At 37.1% G+C, this 12,486-nt stretch overlaps 2 protein-coding genes across 2 annotated transcripts; one reads left to right on the top strand and one right to left on the bottom strand.

The window, feature by feature from the left end:
• Window positions 1-267: 267 nt before the first annotated feature.
• LOC145628274 (uncharacterized) lies at window positions 268-4,145 on the top strand. The gene is made up of 4 exons (XM_081680573.1): window positions 268-347; window positions 2,015-2,574; window positions 3,056-3,417; window positions 3,539-4,145. The coding sequence occupies exons 1-4, from the start codon at window positions 287-289 to the stop codon at window positions 4,143-4,145; spliced, it is 1,590 nt and encodes a 529-aa protein (XP_081536699.1). The 5' UTR covers window positions 268-286.
• Window positions 4,146-6,392: 2,247 nt separating this feature from the next.
• On the bottom strand, window positions 6,393-11,457 carry LOC145628273 (uncharacterized). The gene is made up of 6 exons (XM_081680570.1): window positions 9,990-11,457; window positions 9,769-9,902; window positions 8,547-9,165; window positions 7,375-8,474; window positions 7,053-7,299; window positions 6,393-6,445 (listed from the first exon to the last, which is right to left on the bottom strand). Exons 1-6 carry the CDS (start codon window positions 11,455-11,457, stop codon window positions 6,393-6,395), a joined length of 3,621 nt encoding a protein of 1,206 aa, XP_081536696.1.
• Window positions 11,458-12,486: the final 1,029 nt, after the last annotated feature.

The raw sequence follows: 12,486 nt of genomic DNA, 5'->3' as shown, positions 1-12,486 counted from the left end.
TTAATTGCCTTGCAAATTATTTAGAATAATTCACGGATCTTGTCTACCCAAATTTATAAAAAAAAGTTGAAATACATTAATAAACAAACAATTGATTTTAACGACTTTATAAAATAATTTTAAAAGGATAGTGGGTAATAAATAAAAAGGGCAATTAAAATCTAAAGTTAAAATATTTTTATATTGTTAATTCTAATGTATATATACTAAAGAAATGCGACCAAGGAGGAGAGTATATTCAAAGTATCGATAGAGGCAATTGAATGTTCTAAACTTCTAACACAAGATGACTGGCCAGAAATACGATGATGATGAGCAAGTCGTCATTGTTGATCAAGATAACCCAGGTACATGTTTTTGCTTAAATTACTTGTTAGAAACTTCTATTTTTTTTTTTTTTATTAATTCATTTTCTCTGAAAGATTAAAATTATTAATTGAGCTGGAAATCAAGCTACGTACACATTGAGAAAATCGGCTCTTTCAGTCTCATACTATCATGTATTCACGTATACCTTGTATTGGAGGACCCTGAGTCGGCTCTTGTTTTTGTCGAGTAATAAAAATTAGAGTGTATCCCTGTTAACGTAATATGTACCACGGAATATACGTAATGTAAGTACTTTAAATTAGAAAAAGTATCTCATACATTGAAATTCAGTTCAGTTCAATTCAGTTCAGTTCAGCTTAGTTCAGTTCAGTTCAGCTCAACTCAGCTTAGTTTAGTTCAGTTCAATTCAGTTCAGTTCATCAGCTCCTAATTTCCTTCTCTTATATAATATTCATTTCAGTTCAGCTGAGTTCAGTCAATGAGAACAGGCCCTAAGTAAATTTATAAAAAAAAAAAATTGGAAGGTTGGAAGTTATTTGTAGGTCATTTAAAAAAATAAAAATAAACAAAGGAACTTAGATTTTGAGAATTTTATGTCTGAAAGCTTGTGATGAAAATTATGAAGAGAACAAATTTGTTAAATTAATAGATTGATCGCGATAGAAACATGAACTTTTGTCCTCTATGAACATAGTAAATTACTCCCTCCGTTCCTTTTTATTAGTTACGTTTAATTCTTGTAACTATTCATTAAATGAGAAAATCTTATAATTTATTCCTAATTAATATATAAGACATAGTATAGTCATGTGTGTGGGATTTTGTTTGATTTGTCTCAACAAGTACTTTATTAATATATTACATCGTTATAATTTTTACAAATATACAATGAAAGATATTAATGGTAAAATAAGTGCATTGGCAAATGTACAATTCAAAACATAATCAATAAAAAGTAACGGAGGGAGTAGTAATCCTCGTTCGTTGCCAATTTTAGAATTGCAAAATATGTTATTGATTTAGAAAACTCCCCCCCCCCCCCCCGACCCTCCCAAAAAAAAAAAAAATTATATACTGTCATAGTTTTTTATTAGTTTCAATAACGGAACTTTTTATGTCTTACAATTCATACCCTTGCGGTTTATTGCAACTAATAAGAAACGATGATAATATATATATATACAAGAAATGTGTTCAATAAATTAATTGACTATAGGTTAAAATTTGAAACATTGGGCTATGATTTTATTTGTCACTGAACTTGAATAACTTTGTAAAAAAAAAAAAAAAAACTTGAATAATATCAAATAATAGTACTTCCACCGTTTTTCTTTTAAATGTCACGACACTTCTTATTACATGGTTGCTAATACATTATTTTAATGATTAAATATTTTATTATATCAATATATAATTATTATAAAAAAAATGATATAAACAAAGTATAAATCGAGAATAATCTATTAAGATATTTACATGACCATATTTTTCATTAACTTATAAATCATCAAATTTGTATGTCCAAATTGAGTATATAAATAATTTAAAAGTCAAAATATTGCATTTAAAATAATGAAATGTATATCGGCAAATGTGTCTGTTAAATTGTTGTTGTAAGTTTAAAACGTGTCGGACAAGCATATTCTTTCCCATATTGATACAAAATTCGGGAAATGGTTGCTAGGTGTGGTAGGTGGTGCAAATGATGTTGGAAAGGTACCATTGAAATTCGACAATGAACCAGAACTACCACTTGAAGAAACCAACTACAAATTATTATTGGAGCTATCGGGACGGGGAGCGAGCAACAGTAGACTAGGAGCTGATATTGTGATGGTTTTAGATGTTAGCGGGAGCATGGCAGGACCAAAGTTGACAGAAATGAAGCGAGCAATGCAGTTCGTGATCAGGAAACTTAGCCCATCCGACCGTCTATCGGTTGTCACCTTCGCATCGAATTCTGAAAGGAAATGTAAGTTGCGTCAATTGACTCCAAATGCTCGAGAAGAAATCGATTTTCTTGTCCAGAATCTTGTAGCAAATGGCGGCACAAACATCAGTGCCGGCCTTCAGACGGCTATAAAAATTCTTGGCGATCGCAAGTTCACAACTGGGCGCTCCGGGGCCGTTATGCTGATGTCTGATGGTATGCAAAATGAAGGTGGTGATGCCACCCTCATATCTGTTGATCAATTTCCCATCTTCACTTTCGGTTTTGGATCTGGTGGAGAGTACGACTCAAGGGTACGTTATCTTACCTATCTTATACAAAGTACGTACTTTTTATTATATTTTGTGAGAAACTATCTAATAAATAAAATATTGTAAAAAAAAACCTATTAAAATAAAAAATATTGTCATGGACTATTCTTCGCTGGATTTTACCATTGACTAATTTTTTCGACGTTGACCACCCACGTGTCAGTCACGTTCACATTTTTTTTTATGGTTTAGCATACATATAAAGTCAAATGATTAAAGTGTAGTTTTTTTTTTTAATAGCGAATGATTAAAGTGTAGTTAAATCAGATAAAAATAATTCATATCAAATTATAAAAGCAAAAATAATTCGAGTACAAACTAACCCTAGTCTAACTAGGATGCAATAAAAGAAAAATCAATTATTTTGCATAACATATTATATTACGCTTGTTATTAAGTTACTATTGATATGGAATGAATAATTCTGTTATTAAGATATGGATATTGTTTGTTTGTGGAATAGGTACTCAACGAAATAGCTAAGAAAAGTAATGGGGGGACATTCTCTTTGGCAAATCCAGGAGATTTGAGCCTTGTGTTCTCCCAATGTTTGGGTGGGCTACTCAGTGTACTAGTTCAAGATGTAAAGCTGATCCTCATTCCACGCGAAGATAAAGTGAGTAGAAGAGAGAAGGTCAAAACTATAATCAACAAGGTTTATGCAGGAAACTACCCACAATCAACAGATGATTCAACCGGCTTTGTAACTGTCTCATTCGGCGATCTCTACCAAAATGAAATACGCTCAGTGTTGGTCGACCTTCTTCTCCCCAAAGTTAGTAAGGAGGCTGATCTCGATGCACTTGAGATCGTATGTACATACAGGTCTGTCGTAGCATAAATTTCTAATTTTTCTTTAACATGTATATGATACATGAATTTTATCGCTTGTAAGGAGGGCATCCTGATTTTTTTTTATCCTTATCTTAAAAAACAACAAATGCAGGGGAGAAACGGGGAATTTAACAAGCACCAATCCGTCTGTGTTTCGTGTAATCCGTTCTACCACACCAGTGACACAACAAACCGACGCAACAAAAGCCGAGATAAAACGTGTGGAAATACTGGAATTGATGAAAGAAGCAAGAGCCCTAGCTGACCAAAACAAGTTGGAAGAAGCTCTGAATAAGGCTGTTAAAGCTAGAAATATGCTCGAGGATATCGACCTTCAAAAGCCGAACTCGGTGATTGAGACACTGAAAAATGAATTGGATGAAATGGTGAAGTTTCTACAATCAGAAGAAACCTACAAAAACAAGGGTCGTTCTTTCACTTATTGCTCTGAGACTTGCCATGAACGACAACGTTTTGCTTCAAGAGGTAGCGCTGAAAATATACGTCCATACGCAACTCCGCGTATGGACGCATACTTTGAGCAAGCCAAGGAGTTCGAGAAGGATCCTAGCAAGCCACTTCCAACTGCTGCTGATGATGAGAAGCAAGAGCTCATTGCTGATCCTCTTGCTGGCATCGCGCCTTCTCTTAGCCACTACCTCGAGGTTGCTATTGATGCTCTCAAAAACATCCAGAAAATTGTTAACCAAAGGCCCTAAGTTTCTCATGGTGAGAAACAAATTTGTTTCCCACATGGCATTTTCGTAAATAAACCAACAACTTTATTCAACTTTATTCAATTGTGGAGCCCACAATAATGAAAAAGTTGTTGATTTATTCACGAAAATGCCTCAATGAGAAACAAATTTCGTTTCTCACCATGAGAAACAGGGAATTTCCCCTAAATTAAATCTACAATTCCCACTTCTCCTTTTGTTCAAGCTACAACATGTTTGTTTGATCTTGAAATAAAAAAAAAAACTATCTTATTGCATTTGCATGTATGTGTTTCCATCACATTTACAGACATACACCTACTATCTGATCTTATTGTATTCAGTCCTGAAATTTATATTTATGTAAGGGTTAATCCTTCTTATGATCAGTGGCGGACCTAGAAATTTGACAATGGGGGGACAATTTCGATAATTCAACTAACATCAACCTATTTAAAAAAAACATGTACACAATACAAGTAATTTGGGTTTGGTTGGGAAATAGGAATAAGGGAGTAGTCGAGTGGTATGGTTGAAATAAAACACCCCCCCAAAAAAAGGAGTGATGTTACAAGGGGGATTCGAATGCCATATTATCTTGTGATGTTAATTTCTTAGCAAACATTTGCTGAAGATGCTCGCTGCAGTCCGTGACTCGTGGTCGCGTGGGTGGTGATTCGTGCCTCGTGGTTGGGAAATAGGAATAAGGGAGTAGTCGAGTGTTTTGGTTAAAATAAAGGATTTTTTTTTTACCACCTCTAAAAAACAACTTAATTGCTTTTACCACATGCATAAAAAAAAAAGTTATATTTTATAATCACATAAAAAAAATGAAAATTGACTTTTACCACCAATCACCGCCAACTAACGGATTCTGTCCATAAATTCGTTAGTGGGGCCTATCATGTCCACGTGCCTCCATATTATTGGGTAATTAAATAAATTAATTTACAAATAAAAAAAACCCAATAATATGGTGACACATGGACATGGTACGCTCCTAACGGATTTATGGACGAAATCTGTTAGTTGAAGGTGATTGGTGGTAAAAGCCAAATTTTATTTTTTTTTATGTGGTCGTAAAATAAAATTTTATTTATGGAGGTGGTAATACCAAATTTTTCGTTTTTTGCGGGTGGTAAAAGTCAAAATAACTTAAAATAAAACACTCAAAAAAATAAAAAAAAATAAATGATGTTACAAGGGGGATTCGAACCTTGATCTAAATAAACCTAAAATTGGGCCCCTTGACATATTATTTTTAGCCCACTACCAACTTAGCTAAGACAAACTTCTTGTTTATTCTTACACTCAATTTTATATAACTATTTTTCCAGTTTTATTTTTTTTCCTAAATTTTTTTTTCCTCTGTTTTACTTTTTCCCGAAAGTGGGGGGACAATGGTCCCCCCTTGTTCCTTCATGGGTCCGCCCCTGCTTATGATCTATATATAAATATCATAATGTTTTCCCTAATAAAATTTTTATATTTATTTAATATTTCCCAATTTGTTCATGGTTTCTTTATTTCTAGATCTTCTTATTGTTATAGTCTCTCGAGCGAATGATTTCTTTTTAGTTTTCTTTTCATCAAGTTGTATCTAATTAATATACAATAATGTACGTATGCCCTACATCGTCTATATATTGTATTTCGTACGTTTTAAAACAAATAAAATGTTTCTCTTATGAACGTATGCCAATGCTATACCACTAAAAATTCTAATGTACTCATATGAGTTTTGACTACCACAATTTTATAAAATGCATGGTTGAGAATTAGAGATTATTTGATTTATTTATTTATTTTTAAATAGTAGTTTCAATTTTAATAAAAATTTAACTTTTAATTATTTTAATTAAAATTTAATATCCAGATTTTATTGTTAATACTTCTGATTTTTTATTTTTTATTTTCTAATTTAATTACTCCCTCTGTGTTAAATGAGATGAACACTACAAAAGGGGGGGTGAATTGTAGTTAAGTTCCTAATTACTAATTTTGCAAATATAAAACATGACAGAATAGGAACTTGCAAAGCACACAGGATTTTACGAGGAAACCTTCTAGTGCCCAATTAGAAGTAAAACCTCGACCCTACCTTAGGGATTTCAAACACAAATATCTCCACTATAATAGGGCAAACACCAAGTTACAACCTATTATAATTAAGCCTCTACTCACAAGTTCCTGAATAAACTTGCTACAGAACAACACCTTGTTCACCCAGTTTGAGTCCCACACTCAAACTCACTCGTACTCCCAAAGTACAAATCTTCCCCTTCTCACTAGAAGCTCTCTCACTGTATGCAATAATAAAATACTCTCTCACCCAAATAACCCCAACCAATTACAAATACAAACACCTAGTATATGATAGACAAGCTATGCATGAAACCCGAAACTAATATGACAATGTGAAAAGCTTGGCAAACTTACATGATTGTAGCTCTGAAAATTCTTCACGCATAAAACTCACAAAAACCTAAACTCCTATTATTCTCTACTATTTATACAAGTATTACTTGTATAGAAAGTAGGTTTTCATAAAGATAAATAAGTAAAACTTAACTTATCTTAAAACACGGTTTTTTAAATAAATCTTTTGAAGAAAATCTTTTCAGAAAATAAGATTGTCAATAATAGAGTGTTTAGAGAGAATAGAATCGTGTGTCTCGTATTAGTGTATAAACACATATATATACAACCTAACAAATTAGGGCACGTAATATGTACACGGCCCAATAGCTAAACACACACTATGGCTTAACACCCCCCCTCAAGTTGGAGCATGCAAATCACAAATGCCCAACTTGCCAAGTAAATACAAAAATTGAGTTTTACTCAAAGCTTTAGTGAATATATCCGCTAGTTGTTCCGTGGTTTTAACATACGACGGACTAATAATACCATCCTGAATCGCATCGCGGACATAATAGCAATCAACCTCAATGTGCTTAGTACGCTCATGGAAGACCGGATTCCGCGCAATATATAACGCAGATTGACTATCACAGAACAAACTCATTGCACGCGGATGTGCAACTCCCAGACTCAAAAGTAATGCCTTCAACCACTTCAACTCATCAGTGGTTTTAGACATAGAACGAAATTCGGCCTCCGCAGACGACTTAGCCACAGTGTCTTGTTTCTTAGTCTTCCAAGAGATAGGGGAAGCACCAAGAAACACCAACCATCCAGAAATAGAACGTCTCGTCAAAGGACAACTAGCCCAATCCGAGTCACACCAACCTGTAATATGTAGATCACAATCAGAGCTCAAAAGGATTCCCTGGCCCGGACATCCTTTCAAGTAACGCACTGTACGAAGAGCGGCATCCCAATGATCCTGACGCGGTTGTTGCATAAATTGAGACAAGATATGAACCGCAAAAGCCAAATCAGGTCTCGTGAAAGATAAATAGATCAAACGGCCCACAAGTCGACGATACATCTCAGGATCAGAAATGAGAGGAGACTCCGACTTAGCCAGAGTATGATTCTGCTCAATAGGAGTACCTGCAGGACGTGCCCCTAGCAAACCAGACTCTGCAATAATATCAAGAGTATATTTCCGTTGACACAAAAATATCCCCTCCGGGCTACGTGCAACCTCTATGCCAAGAAAATATTTCAACACACCCAAATCTTTCATATGAAAACAGTCACTCAGATAGGATTTGAATGATGCAATTGCAGAGGAATCATTACCAGATACTATCAAATCATCCACATACACCAGAACGCTGAGTTGAATAGAACCAGATTGCAGAGTAAAAAGAGAGTAATCAGAGTACGACTGTATAAAACCGTACCTTTTCAGAGAAGCGGCCAATTTAGAGAACCAACAGCGCGGGGCTTGACGTAACCCATACAAGGACTTTTGAAGTCGAAATACCACACCAGGTTGAGAACCATGAAAACCAGGGGGAGGCTTCATATAAACTTCCTCATCCAGATCACCGTGGAGAAAGGCATTGTGAACATCCATTTGATGCAATTCCCAATTTTTCGCAGAAGCCACCGCAAGAAAAGCCCGAACAGTCACCATCTTTGCCACGGGAGCAAAAGTCTCGTTATAGTCGATACCCGCAACCTGATGATTACCAAATATAACGAGGCGAGCCTTCAATCTCTCAAGAGTACCATCAGAATTAAGCTTGACTTTGTACACCCATCGGCAACCCAAGGCTTTCTTGCCCGGAGGCAATTTGGCCATCACCCAAGTTGCATTATTTTCAAGAGCATTTATTTCATTTTGCATGGCCTCTCTCCAACCTTGATGTTGCATCGCCTCATTAAAATTCCGGGGCTCAGTGATAGTATCAACAGCTGCAATAAAAACACGGTGTCGCACAGAAAATTTGTCACAATTCACAAAATGTGCTAAAGGATAGGGAGTACCTGAGGAGCATGGAGCAGACGATGAACGGGATGAGATAGATGGACTAGAGATCGAATGTGCAACATAATCTTTATGCCAACCCGGGGCATGACGAGAGCGTTGATCACGATCCAAGGTAGGAGAAGAGGAGTCCGGAGTGGCCTCCGTGCCACCCTCCGGACTGACAATAGGGGCAGCAGCAGTGGGCACCGCAGGAGGGCTGCGGGCAGCAGGAGAAGCCGCGGCATGGCTGTGGTCCCTGCTGCCAGCAGCAGCCGTGCCTGGGGCAGCAGCAGAGGAGCTCGCGGCAGCAGCAGCACTGTGTGGGGAATGCTGCGTGCTGCTGCCACGAGGTGGGTGATCCGGGGAAAGCTCACCAAGCTCGAGAACTTGCTCTAGATCATCCAAGAAATCATCATCGACCACATTATCAATTTTAGACATTCCTTCGGCATTATCATGAGAAGCATTTGACTCAACATCATCCATAAATGGAAACTCATTTTCATGAAATTTAACATCTCGGGACACAAAAATATCACCCGTCTCCAAGTCATACACCTTCCAACCCTTCTTGCCATGAGGATAACCCACAAACACACACTTTCGGCTTCGAGGTGCAAATTTGTCACCCTTAGCCTTTTGATTATGAACAAAGCAAAGACAACCAAACACCCTTAACTCATCAAAATTGGGTTCTTTGTTAAAAAGAATTTCAAAAGGAGTTTTATTATCAAGTAAGAGGGATGGAGTACGGTTAATTAAATAAACCGCACCAAGGACACACTCTCCCCAAAAAGAAATCGGCATATTGCCTTGGAACATTAAAGCACGACTCACATTTAGGATATGTTGGTGTTTACGCTCTACCCTCCCATTTTGTTGTGGTGTACCAACACAAGAAGTTTGAAAGAGTATGCCATGTGTATCAAAATATGGAAGCATGGGTTTGAATTCCGTACCATTATCACTCCGCACACATTTCACAGAAACATCAAATTGACATTTAATCATAGCAAAGAAAGAGCAAAAAGAAGAATAAACTTCAGTTTTGTCATTCAATAAATAAACCCAAACACCTCTAGAATAATCATCAACAATCGTCAAAAAATAATGTGCACCACAAGACGAAGGTGTCTTATACGACCCCCACAGATCACAATGAATCATTTCAAAAATACGACTAGCCCTACTGTCACTATCAGGAAAACTATCCCTTGATTGTTTAGCTTGCGGACAAACAGTACAAGCTTTATTTAATGATTTACTACTAGAACTATGACTAATAGCAGGCACTAACTTGACAATTTTGTCCGACGGATGTCCCATACGACGATGCCACAACTCGAAAGAACCCTTGTCCGTCACAGCACATACTTTAGGAACACGTCGGAAATAATATAGTCCATCTACCCGTTCACCGGCTCCAATCAGGCTCCCCGAGAGTTGGTCCTGTATAGCACATAAAGAGTCAGTGAATTGGACAAAACAATGTGAGTCATCAATCATCTTAGAAACCGATATTAAATTGCAAGTCAATTTGGGAACAAATAAAACATGCTGTAGAATGATTCCATCAGCCAAAAATACTCGGCCCTCAGTCACAGCCGTAGCATGAGACCCATCCGGGAGACCCACGGGACAAGGAGAAATAGAGTGTACATCCACCAAACAAGAAGCATCACCGGTAACATGATGAGAAGCTCCGGTGTCCACTATCCAAGACAAAGAAAAAGGCTCACCCGTCATTTTGTCCTGCTGTTGTTTATTAACCATGTTCAATAACATTCGAACATGCTCAGGTTGTAGCTCAGAAAGTGCAGCAAGAGTATCATTAGGAGGCATAGAAGGGCTGCCCACGGTATTAGCAACAGCCATGGGACTGCTGGAATCCGTGGCAGCAGCAGGGGAAGCATAGAAAACAGAGGAGGCAGGGGAGGACACCACTGCATTGGCTCGAGCAGACGAGAAAGAAGCAGAAGAAGAGGCACGAGCAGCAGCAGTAGAGGAGGCACGAGCAGCAGCAGCAGCCGACGAGGAGCCCTGCTGACCCCCCCCTTTCTTACCGTATTTTTCGACCCACCACTCGGGGTAACCATGAAGTATAAAACACCCCGAGTTGTCATGACCAGCACGTTTACAATGTGAGCAATAAAGCTTTGATTTGTCAACCCGAAGCGGCGACTGGGAAGGCCTTCGATCAGGTGGTAGAGCAAAAACATGAGCATCACTCGTGGAAGTTTTGGTGGCAGCAATGGCACGAGAACGCTCCTCCTGAAGCAAGGCCTGATAAGCACGGTCAAGAGAGGTAGGGGGCTGCTGGGAGAGTAGATTAGTACGCACCAAAGCATACTTCTCATCATCGATGCCGATTAAAAATTGGTGCAAGCGTTCTTCCTCCCTATCCAATTCAAATTGGGCAGTCAAAGTACATTCACACTTACCACATTCACAACCACGTGGTGGCTTCAAGCGATTAAGATCATCATACAAACCCATGAGAGTTGCATAATACTCCTCAACAGACATCGATTTTGATTGTTTACAATCAATTATTGCGGCACGCAATTGTTGAAGCCTAGGACCACTCGCCTCACAAAATCGTCTCGCCAAATAATCCCACAACTTCTGTGCTTCTTCAAAATAAGGAAAAGATGCAGCAAGTTTTGGTTCCGTTGCCCGCAAAAGCCATGACACCAACATGGAATTCACGGTTTCCCAGTCAAGCAATTTTTTCTTCTCACTCGGCTTGGAGATAGTACCATCAACAAAGCCAAACTTCCTTCTAGATTTCAATGATAGAGTAATTGCACGAGACCATGCTAAATAATTGTCACCCTTCAAGATGACATGGGAAATCAGATTTCCGGGTTGATCACCCGAACCTAGGTAAAAGGGGGATGCAGGATCAATTTTTGCTTCGTGCTCCATTGTTCAACAGAAATCAGAGATTAGAGTAATTCGATAGAGATGATTAGAGATGATTAGAGATGATTTAGAGAATAGAGATTAGTGGAAAAAAAAATTTAGGATTTTTAGGGTTTAGATTGAATTTAGCTCCGATACCATGTCAATAATAGAGTGTTTAGAGAGAATAGAATCGTGTGTCTCGTATTAGTGTATAAACACATATATATACAACCTAACAAATTAGGGCACGTAATATGTACACGGCCCAATAGCTAAACACACACTATGGCTTAACAAAGATAGAAATATTGAGTTAAAAAGCATAATATCTTTTTAACAAACTGATTTTAAAAGATAAATATTTAAAGAAAATCTTTTTCTATTTCTATCTTTTATCTTTTCCGATTTTAATTCATTTGCCAAGCTAATTGTCACGCTTCTAATAAATTTCATGCATATCCTATTTAACATATTTAACAATGAATCTAGAAGATAAAATCTTAACTAAAACATTGTTGCGCTGTGCTCTTGTTCCGGTAGGTTTACTTGGGCTCCACGCTTACTAAGTTTCTCCAAATACCTTAGCCAGCAATCTCCAAGTTCCTGTAAAGGAACGTTCCTGTGAGGGAACTCAGTTCCTGTTAGGGAACTCTTCTTTTATATTGAATAACTTTCTTGATAAAGAACTCCTTCAAGTCTTCTCAGCTTTAGTTACTTCTTCCATCTCCAAGATCAATTTCACCTAGGCTACACAAACACTTGAAAAATCTTTATGAGACGAGTTTGTTGTAACTTAAGTTCCTCATCATCAAAACCTTTAAACATCAACAATTTCCCCCTTTTTGATGATGACAAACTTAAGCAAACTCTTGAGAAAGTTAAAACAAAATAAAAGGTCGTATTTTTGTATTTTAAATTTATTGACAGAAAATAAACACACAACAAAAACGAAAATCAAAAATAAAATAAGCTAAGTAAACTAAACTAAGAAAGTTATGATACTTTCTCAACTGGAACCCAGAACAACTTCAGCCTCCATGTTTGCTTCTT

The sequence above is a fragment of the Chenopodium album genome, chromosome 4, assembly GCF_948465745.1.
Source record: "Chenopodium album chromosome 4, dcCheAlbu1.1, whole genome shotgun sequence".
Taxonomy (NCBI): domain Eukaryota; kingdom Viridiplantae; phylum Streptophyta; class Magnoliopsida; order Caryophyllales; family Amaranthaceae; genus Chenopodium; species Chenopodium album.
The sequence above is the reverse complement of the archived record's forward strand: the minus strand, read 5'-3'. Positions and strand labels throughout refer to the sequence as shown.

Coding starts and splice junctions, on each gene's coding strand:
- LOC145628274 (XM_081680573.1), top strand. CDS start 287: ATGACTGGCCAGAAATACGATGATGATGAGCAAGTCGTCATTGTTGAT. Junction 348..2,014: donor TGTTGATCAAGATAACCCAG/GTACATGTTTTT, acceptor AATGGTTGCTAG/GTGTGGTAGGTGGTGCAAAT. Junction 3,418..3,538: donor GAGATCGTATGTACATACAG/GTCTGTCGTAGC, acceptor CAACAAATGCAG/GGGAGAAACGGGGAATTTAA.
- LOC145628273 (XM_081680570.1), bottom strand. CDS start 11,457: ATGGAGCACGAAGCAAAAATTGATCCTGCATCCCCCTTTTACCTAGGT. Junction 9,903..9,989: donor CCAATTCACTGACTCTTTAT/GTGCTATACAGG, acceptor GTGTTCCTAAAG/TATGTGCTGTGACGGACAAG. Junction 8,475..8,546: donor GTCTGCTCCATGCTCCTCAG/GTACTCCCTATC, acceptor TTTTTATTGCAG/CTGTTGATACTATCACTGAG.